At 45.1% G+C, this 10100-nt stretch overlaps 2 protein-coding genes across 2 annotated transcripts; one reads left to right on the top strand and one right to left on the bottom strand.

Annotated features, from left to right (window-relative positions):
* Positions 1-4484: 4484 nt before the first annotated feature.
* F5891DRAFT_1244043 (uncharacterized protein) lies at positions 4485-5183 on the bottom strand (the record flags this gene model as incomplete). The annotated part of the gene is made up of 1 exon (XM_041369772.1): positions 4485-5183. One exon carries the CDS (start codon positions 5181-5183, stop codon positions 4485-4487), a length of 699 nt encoding a protein of 232 aa, XP_041231638.1.
* Positions 5184-6495: 1312 nt separating this feature from the next.
* On the top strand, positions 6496-8658 carry F5891DRAFT_1137926 (cytochrome P450; the record flags this gene model as incomplete). The annotated part of the gene is made up of 12 exons (XM_041364841.1): positions 6496-6611; positions 6667-6739; positions 6763-6916; positions 6966-7096; positions 7148-7512; positions 7565-7760; positions 7812-7977; positions 8028-8048; positions 8100-8218; positions 8271-8309; positions 8357-8458; positions 8515-8658. The coding sequence occupies 12 exons, from the start codon at positions 6496-6498 to the stop codon at positions 8656-8658; spliced, it is 1626 nt and encodes a 541-aa protein (XP_041231637.1).
* Positions 8659-10100: the final 1442 nt, after the last annotated feature.

Below are 10100 nucleotides of genomic sequence, written 5' to 3'. Positions count from 1 at the left end.
ACTTCCAATCACCCAATTACCAACCTCCCTCAATTCTCCATGCCCGTAGCCCGTGCAACACTCAAATGATGCCTTTGCGAGGAGTGCATTGAGAAAGGCGGATATGACGAGAAAGGCACACCAACAGGAGTGCTCATGGCCGAACGCTTAATTGTGTCTCATATCTTGCGTGTAAAAGCGGAACGCGCCGCAGGTAACAGTGTGATTATTAACATAGATTTTTCTGCCACTGACCTTGCCGCATGCACCTTCGCAGACAACACATCATCAGTCGCCGTCATCGCCGACGATCTTTGTCGCTTGACCCTTGATATGGATGTACCGGTCAATATTTCTCCGAGCTCGACAGTTTGTACTGTCGAGCTCAAACCTGACACAGTACCTGTCTCGAAAAAGGGATGCAATCGACACACCGCGAAGGCGTTGGTTGTCCTTGACAACATCGAGTCTCGGATCCAGCAATGCTTTCACTTGTTGCTGCATTCTTGTCGCATTGATCACGTTGGTCGCAAACTACATTTACTTTGTAAAGCCATGCAAAACATCATTCGGCAGACCGATATTGTGATTGCATGAAAGAAGGCGATCAAATCGCAGATAGACATATTGGCAACCCAGTGCAGCAGTCACGAGCCATCCGATGATACACCCGTCGAGATCAATACCGGTAAGTGAGCGTGCGGATCATCATGACAGTTCTTTGCTTATCATTCAGTAGATACCCTTCCGCAAGATCCAGTGAACGAGTTAGATGAAATCACTCAAATTGTTCTCTTCCTTGGCGTCGCATGCAGAGTTATCATAGGGGTCAGCAGGAGTAGTTGTGATCTAATCATGAAGATCATTTCCGTCATACTATTTCTCGCATTCCGGAGACCAGATAACAGCCTCAACTCCTCCCACACAAATATCCTAAAGCAGATCCCAATGACCTCAGAAAGTGCCAAGGCCAGATTCCATCTCAAGGGAAAGATTGTCCCGTATGCTGTCTGCAGTTGCCATTGCACCTATCCACCAACTTATGCACCAGGCTCGACGACTCCAGTATATCCTGAACGGTGCACTCATCGTCCCATGCTCACGACCGAATGTGGCGAGGCTTTGCTTGTTGGTGCTGATGGAAATTTCCGACCCAGGAGGACCTTCATGTACCACAATTTCAAGGATTATCTGTTCGGTCTTCTCTCTCGTAGAGATATCGAGGCCGTGATGGATCAGGCATGCGACAATCTGATGGACTCCATCGATTCCCCCCATCCGTCCTTCATCAAAACCCCCTTTGAAGCTCAATTTCTCCGCCAGTTCGATAGTCCTCAGCCGGGTTCACTTTTTGTTGATAGAGGAGAGGAGGGACGCTATGTCTTCGCTCTCCATGTGGATTTTTTCAATCCAGAAGGTCTGAATATCCGCGGTGCCAGTACATCATGCGGAATCATCTCTATGGCATGCTTAAATTTACCGGTGGATATCAGATACAAGCCGGAGAATATGTATGTTGCGGGTATCATCCCAGGTCCGAAGCAGCCGTCACTGGAGAACCTCAACCACTACATCCGACCCCTCATCAATGATTTGGTAGATGCATGGCAGCGCGGTATCAAGTTCTCCAAAACGGCTTGTTACCCCCATGGCCGGCTTACTCGTAGCGCCGTCGCCCCTGTTGTCTGTGACCTCCCCGCCGCTCGTCATATTGCTTCTATGGCTGGAGTTGGCAGTCACTTCTATTGCAGTGCGTGCAATTGTTATCATAAGTCTACCTGTGGAAGAGTCGACTTCGAGAAGTGGGAACCTCACAACAAAGTAACATTGCGAGAATATGCTGAGCAGTGGAGAGACGCTGCTACATCCTCTGAACGTGAAAGACTGTTCAAGGCTCATGGCGTGCGCTATTCCGAACTCTGGCGCTTACCATACTGGGACCCCTCCCGGCAACTTGTCATTGATCCGATGCACTGCATATTGGAAGGCTTGGCCCAACACCACACCCGACATCTTCTCGGTTTAACCTCAGAGTCGACCACATCGACATTGCCCTCCCCGGCATTTGCGTGTGACTTTGGCGAAATACCTCCCGGGACAATGACAGCCAAAGAGGTAACACAGATATCCGCGATTTGCACCCTCCTCGCATCTCATGTAGGTTCTGGCGATGATAATCAACTGGAGGAACACTTTGACAAGCTAAAAAGCACTCTGTCTCATAAAAATTCCGGACCATTGAGATTTGCCTGCAATTCTTTACATTGTATGCCCCAGAAAGTTGGCAGAACGCTGAAGATTGACTACGTCAAGGCTCTTGTTGATTGGGTAAGCTCTTCGCTGTGATGTTTCTTGCCGTCAATTTCTCTAACACGCACTTCACAGCGTCGCAGACAACCTCTAGCGGCCCCTCGAAAAGTTCGTTCGTTCGAGACAGCAGAAGTACTTGATCGAATCCGTAACGTCATCCGTGATACGACCACCCCCACTTGGCTTGGTTCCGTCCCCAAGAATTTTGGTGAGGCATCTGCTGGGACAATTAAGGCTGATGAGTGGCGATCCCTTATCACGATCTATCTTCCCATCGCCCTTGTGAGCTTGTGGGGAGCTGGTACATCGCATTCTTCTGACGAAATTGCTGTTCGCCTCAAAACTATCCTCGATCACACTATGGAATTAGTCGGTGCAGTGTATCTTGCTTGTGCACGAACAATGACACCGAGAAGGGCTCAAGCCTATCACTCGCATATCGCTGCTTATGTCAGAAAGTTGCAGACAATTCATCCCACCTTCTCAGTGCGACCGAATCACCATGCATCGTTCCATATATATGATTATCTGCTCCTATTCGGGCCTGCTCACTCGTGGTGGTCTTTTCCTTTCGAACGTTTAATTGGAATTATACAACGCATTCCTATCAATCACAAATTTGGTACGTCCTTTCAAAGCACGAACGAGAAAGTTAGACTTAATCCTGTTAGGGGAGCTTGAAAATACAATGCTTCTTTCCTATATCAAAGCTGCAAGACTTCGCCGTTGGCTCGCCCGACCAGACTGTCTGCCTGCTATTCAAGAGTGTGGGGTCCTGTTTGATCGAGTATTCAATAAGAGCGCTACGAGTTCTATCCATGAGCTTGCCGAAGATCCTATGAATGATGCCATCAAGGTTGCCGACTGTGCAGCAACTAGTGCGGTGCCTGAAGACCTGTATACCCTCATCAGACGACGAACAGTGGTATTACGCGCTACACTCAAGTTCGACGGTGTGATCTACAGTAAGGCGTCTACACACTTGGGCAACAGCCAGATTTTCTTCTATCCTCGCAGAGATCGGTCGTTAACCCCTGTCGCCGCCAGTATCAAATACATTTACAGTACGCTGACAGGAGAGTTATTGTTTGCTGTACAGCGACATATCCCACTAGATCACCATACCGTCGATCCCTTCTCAATGTACCCTTATTTTCCGGCGAAATTGTACTCGACAGACTTCGAAACCCGCCTTGAAAATGCCAAGGTGTCATGGGTCGTTAGTCACTTTGCGCGATGGAGGGTTTCTGACTGTCATGCTGTGATTCTATCCTTATCTCGCGACTGAAACTACCTAGCAATATCTATAACTCTCCTGACTCAATTGTTATAGCTTTCAATATGAATATATTTATTTAATCTCTTGCATTTTTACAGGCGTGTGAGCGGGCGATGGGCAGGCGATGGGTGGGCGATGATTGGGCGATATATTTAATCTGAAGACAAAACTTGAAGTTTCGTCATCGCATTTTGTTGCCGCCATGAACTTGATATTTTCGGCAGGGTCTAATTGTTTGATACAACTTAACATAGTGACCATGGACCAAACTTCAAGTAATTGTCCCAAGTTGAATGTCATAATAAAACTTTAAATTCAAGCACACGCTCAAAATCTGACAATATTTCTTATTTTTGGTGATGTATGGTCAGTGCCAAAATAGCTGCCAAAGCTTTATATTTTGGAATTTGCACAAAACACTGCCAAAATTTGAAGTTATGTGCCCATATATATGTTAGTTTAAATTTCAAAAATGTTCTTTGCATTCCGGATAACATTAAAACCTATCTTAAATATTGCGGACACCGTAGTGCATGAGGAGTTCGCAACAAGATTACAACATTGCGCTGTTGCAGCAATCAATATGCAATAGCATGGTTAAGTTATATTTGTTGACTCATGCCATGTTCCCTCATTTATGTTTTAAACTACCAAGTGATATAAGACTTTATCGTGGAAAGAACCGTTAGCACTTGTAACCTAATTTATATTCTTATGAGAGCTTCAACCAGCGAGGTATGATAGTGTAATTAGGTACCATTTGTTGAGCAACATCATATTACCTCATTTATTTTTGACTTACAAAAATATATAGATCAGTTCAAATATTGCGTGAATTACAATGTCATCCAAAATCATGCACGTGACTATCACCTCAGCCTCAAATTTTACCTTAGAATTTTCGGACAACCTCAAATCATGTGACCAGCGCAAGTGGTTGAAATTGATTTGTCATTGTTTGCGCAGGACGGAAATTTACATGCAAGTTCCTTTCAATCCTTCTTTCACCGCTACTACCACCACCTCTCGACTCAGCATCTTCATTCCTCCCATTTGTGGTGGTCCCTCTCTGGCCTTTTCCTTGTGGTACCTCCTTGGCCGTTCGTGGTGGTTCCTGCCTGGCCGTTCGTGGTGGTTCCTCCCTGGCCATTCGTGGTGGTTCCTCCCTGGGAAAGGAAAGGAAAGGACCACCATGAACGGCCAGAGGAAGGAACCATGAGGGAAGGACGGACCACCACGAACGGCCAGGAAGGAACCACGAGGAAAGGAAGGGCCACCACGAATGGCCAGGAAGGAACCATGAGGAAAGGCCAGGGAGGAACCACCACAAATGGCCAGGGAGGAACCACCACGAACGGCCAAGGAGGTACCACAAGGAAAAGGCCAGGGAGGGACCACCACAAATGGGAGGAATGAAGATGCTGAGTCGAGAGGTGGTGGTAGTAGCGGTGAAAGAAGGATTGAAAGGAACTTGCATGTAAATTTCCGTCCTGCGCAAACAATGACAAATCAATTTCAACCACTTGCGCTGGTCACATGATTTGAGGTTGTCCGAAAATTCTAAGGTAAAATTTGAGGCTGAGGTGATAGTCACGTGCATGATTTTGGATGACATTGTAATTCACGCAATATTTGAACTGATCTATATATTTTTGTAAGTCAAAAATAAATGAGGTAATATGATGTTGCTCAACAAATGGTACCTAATTACACTATCATACCTCGCTGGTTGAAGCTCTCATAAGAATATAAATTAGGTTACAAGTGCTAACGGTTCTTTCCACGATAAAGTCTTATATCACTTGGTAGTTTAAAACATAAATGAGGGAACATGGCATGAGTCAACAAATATAACTTAACCATGCTATTGCATATTGATTGCTGCAACAGCGCAATGTTGTAATCTTGTTGCGAACTCCTCATGCACTACGGTGTCCGCAATATTTAAGATAGGTTTTAATGTTATCCGGAATGCAAAGAACATTTTTGAAATTTAAACTAACATATATATGGGCACACCGATAACTAATATTTATTGCTGTATACATAGGTATATTCAGCCGTAGCAAAATGATATCATCTTATACTTCCCACGGCTACAAAATCAAGGACTCATGAATTCACTGATGGTATAGCATCGCATTATGCATGTAACTTCACCTTGCCATCAAAAGGCTTCGCATTCCTTCCAACTGCCCACTTTCCGTGGACACAAATTTATGAGGTAGAAACTTCAGCATAAACAACTCCAATGGAGTGTTCACAGGCCTTCTCCATACAAACGACTTCATGAACTGTTTGTTCATTTTGATATTGATGTGGCATTCAGAAGTCGACTATGACTCCCACACAAAAACACAGATAACAGACTGCCTCTTCAGATAGGCTGACTTTGGAGGAATGAGTCTAACTCGGCTATCAGTCCATGACTCATTGGTTTATACCTCTGAGTCCTCCTGACTTTGTTCTCCTTCCAGAGTCCATTCTACCGTGACGTCAGATTGTGTGAGTTTCCGCAAGAATTTATAAAGTTGGCGGGGTTATGGGTAAAACATGTTCGATTTCAAAGATGTTTCTAATCCGTACTTGGCAGATAACGGTTGGTTTTCAGGATGTTTGTTTCAATTTAGCTCCTGCCAGCTCGGCTGATGTGTATCGAAACCTCTCCAGATTTTTGTAGATCCTTATGGCAAGTCAGCAATGTTCAAAATGGTACGGACAAATATACGTTATCATAATCCAATTCGGCAGGTTGGGACAAGTCACCTGGACACATCATGCTAGATGGTATTATCCCATCTCATCAGATACCATCAAGCATTGTACCCTGCCCTTTCACCTCACTGTCAGCACCACCCGGTAGAAGCAGTAACACAATGGATTCAATTTCGTTGTTCTCCCTCCTCCTAACCACTGGTATAATATAGATGATTACCAAGTTACTAAGCATTGGAAGGCGCGAGCAGCACCTACCTCCTGGTCCTCCAACTGTCCCGATACTCGGCAATGCCCTCATGGTCCCGCCCAAGTTCGCTCAACTCAAGTAGGGTGTCGCATTTGTCTCCAATTTATAACATTACAGACCTCATTCGTTCTAGATTTACCGAATGGGCTCGACAATATGGTGGCATTTTTTCCATAAGAAACATTTGGTACAGAAACATTTTTGCCGTTGCCTCTGACAGTGTTCCTAGTTGAAGATTGGTCACGGCACAGTTGTTGTGGTATCAGATGCCACAGTTCTGAAAGAATTCATGGATAAGCGAAGCAATGAAACCCCTGGTCGTCCGTCATTTTACACTGGAAGTCTCATAACAGATGGGTATTTTATCGCGGAAGCAGATTCGAGTATGTTATTTCTCCCCAGCATCCTTTCAATTTTTTTATCAGTCGTCAGCGACGGATATCTGGCATATGGGCCGAAAAGCGTTACAGACCCTGCTTTCCCCACAAAGTGTGAATAAACACCTACCAGTCGCGGTAGCAGAGAGTTCACAACTTCTATTTGATTTACTCCGTTCACCTCAAGTGAGGTTCCCTTCTTTCCATAATCTATTAAGCATTCTCATCTCCTCATAGGACTTTGAAAAGCACATCGATCGTTACACGTTTTCAATATTGTTGTCTATAGCTTTTGGGAAATGCTGCCCGCGCCCTGACACGAAGGAAGAAAGAATTTTTTATGAAGGTGTGAGACTCACCGTGCAGGTGGTATCTGCTGAGGGGCCTCCTGTCAATCTTCTCCCTATTCTCAAATATGTCCCGGAACGGTGGGCACCATGGAAAAGAATATGCAGGGAGGCGAGGACACTGCAACATCAATTATATTTTGGGTTATTGGAAGAGGCAGAAACAAGGCTCGCCAGAGGAGAAAGTACTGGTTGTTTTATGGAAGAAGTCATTCAGCGTCAAGAAGAGCTCGGAATGTCAAAGGACGCTGCTGCGTGAGTGTGAACTCTGAATCAGATCTTTAAGAACTCCCATCTCGCGTTGTAGCTGGTTAGGTGCGATCGTGCTCGAAGCATCCCATTCTTCGGGGTCCTTCATTTCTTCCCTCATTCTATGTTTTGTTGCCTTTCCCAAGACACTGCGAAAGGCTCAAAATGAGATCGACTCAGTTCTACCAGACGGGTGGCCACCCATGATGGATGACATTGCATCACTTCTGTATGTCCGTGCCATCCTAAGAGAGGTGAATTCTTGTCTAGGTTAGCAATAGTAAATCAGGCTGACAGTCTGTTAGGTACATAGATTGAAACCTATGGCACTGCTTGGAATGCCTCACGCATTGCTAGAGACTCAAGAAGTAAGTCGCGATCTACCAGTCACAGTTTTCGCCCACGTTGACCAATATATTATGTATCGAAGCTATGTTATCCCTAGAGGTACAACCGTTTTCATACATGCTTGTATGTGTAACATTCGCATTCTCCAACCTGTCAAGCTGACCATTGAATAGGGGGCATCTTGCATGATTCAGGTGAGTTTGTTGTAATTCTCATGTAAGGGAGGCATGCTCAAATATTATCAGAGGTCTTCGATGAACCTGAGGTCTTTCGACCAGAGAGATTCCTCCTCTCCGAACACGGGACGAAACCTGGTGTGGATAGCAAAGACTGGCGCGCAAGTATACCCTTTGGGAGCGGAAGAGTAAGTCTCTTGGGCTGGAGGGACACAATATGTATCTCATTATGTCCTGCAGAGACTCTGCCCTGGAATAAATTTAGTCAACACAAACCTGGTATGTGACGCTCTAACACTCGATTTCTGAGCTGAACAGTCAAGCAGGCATTCACCATTGCCACGTTGGTCTGGCCGTTTGATTTCGCTGCTGCCATTGATCCAGTTACGAAGGCACCGATCCCTGTCGATATCGATGCGTATGAGGAGGTGTGTGTCATGGCTGCATCGACATTGTTAAGGATTAGCCCAAACAAACTCTTTAGGGTCTTGTCTTCAGACCTCGTCCGTTTGCTTGTTTGATCTCACCCAGAAGCGAAGCAAAGGCCAGATTGATCAGACAAAGGTTTACTGATGCGACACCTGCTTTCTCGAAATACGAGTTGTTCCTGACAAAGGAGGAAAAGTGATTGCTTGCGGAAGAGCATCTGAGCCAATAGTGTACTGTACAGTATCATCTCTAACCTGACATCACAACAGACAAACTGGAATGTCATAACACTGAGATGGATTATCAGAACATCATAAATTTTATTTACATAAGCGCAGCGTTCTTACCAGGCACTTGGTCAAAGCTCGGCCGAGAGCAGTTTTGCCCCCAGTCTCTGACTGTAATTCCATGTTCAAGTTCTTTCGTTTCACTACGAGAGACACTCACATTTTTCTTACGACCGGCAGCTACTTTAATGGTGCGCATCTCTATCTATTGCCCACTGACGAATTGAACTATCGCGTGACGCGCTCAGTATATTGCAACTGGTACCCAAGCGAACAAGGCTCCAAATAACTTTGGGATAACCCTCGAGCATACACTCTCATCAGTGAACTGGGGGGAAAATTAGAACGACATATATAACAATATATAATACCCAATCACGAGCATCAGCACAATTATGTTATCGCTCATCACATGGTCATGTTTGACTATTCAGCGACACATAGTGTTTTTAATTTGCCTCCACAAGTCTGTGGAGGGGAAAAGACATTTGTATTGCGTGAATTGAGATTGCAAGGGAAGACGGAGCCAAATCTAAGGACGAAGAAAAAGGACTTGCAATTGCAACACCAGAGCCGAAGTTCACAATCTCGAAGCTATGGGCGAGTTACGGTATCCTCCAGAGAACAATGTTGTGCTCGCCAAGTGAGCGACAAAAACTGAAGTTCCCAATCTCAACGCTATGACCGAAAGTTCACGATCTCGAAGCTATGAGCAAGATACGGTATCCTCCATAGGACAATGTTCTGCTTGCCAAGTGAGCGACGTAAAATTCTTGATAGCGAAGTAAATAATCAAGTTACAAATTCACGTTCGTCATGTCTTTGGCAAGGTTTGTGGTTGAGACAAGACATTCATATTGCTGGAGTTGAAGTTCAACGGAAAGGTGGAGCCGAATTTAAGGATCACGACGGAGGACTGGCAACCGCCACAATAAAGCTGAAGTGCAAAGTCTCAAACCTATGAGCAAAATACAGTTCCTTCAGAAAATGACAATGTGCTCGCCAAGTGAGCGACAAAAAAATCTTTATAACAATGTGAATGTTCAAGCTAGAGACTCACGTTCGTCATGTCTTGGGCAATGTTTGTGGTTGGGAAAAGACATTTGAATTACGCGAATTGAAATTGCAAGGGAAGGCGGAGCCGAACCTAAGGACCAGGACAAAGGATTTGCAACCGCAACACCAGAGCTGAAGTGCAATGTTTCGAAGCTATGAGCGAAATACAGTTCCTTCAGAGAACAACAGTGTATAATTCCATGTCCCGTAAAGCCAAACGTCGGAGGTGAAGTTGATAATTATGGAGCTCGGAAAGAAATACAGCATCCTCCAAAGAACAATTATATGTTCACAGAGT

This window comes from Suillus fuscotomentosus (genome assembly GCF_016647785.1).
Source record: "Suillus fuscotomentosus strain FC203 chromosome Unknown F5891scaffold_5, whole genome shotgun sequence".
Classification (NCBI taxonomy): Eukaryota; Fungi; Basidiomycota; class Agaricomycetes; order Boletales; family Suillaceae; genus Suillus; species Suillus fuscotomentosus.
This window is presented reverse-complemented; position numbering and strand designations above follow the sequence as displayed.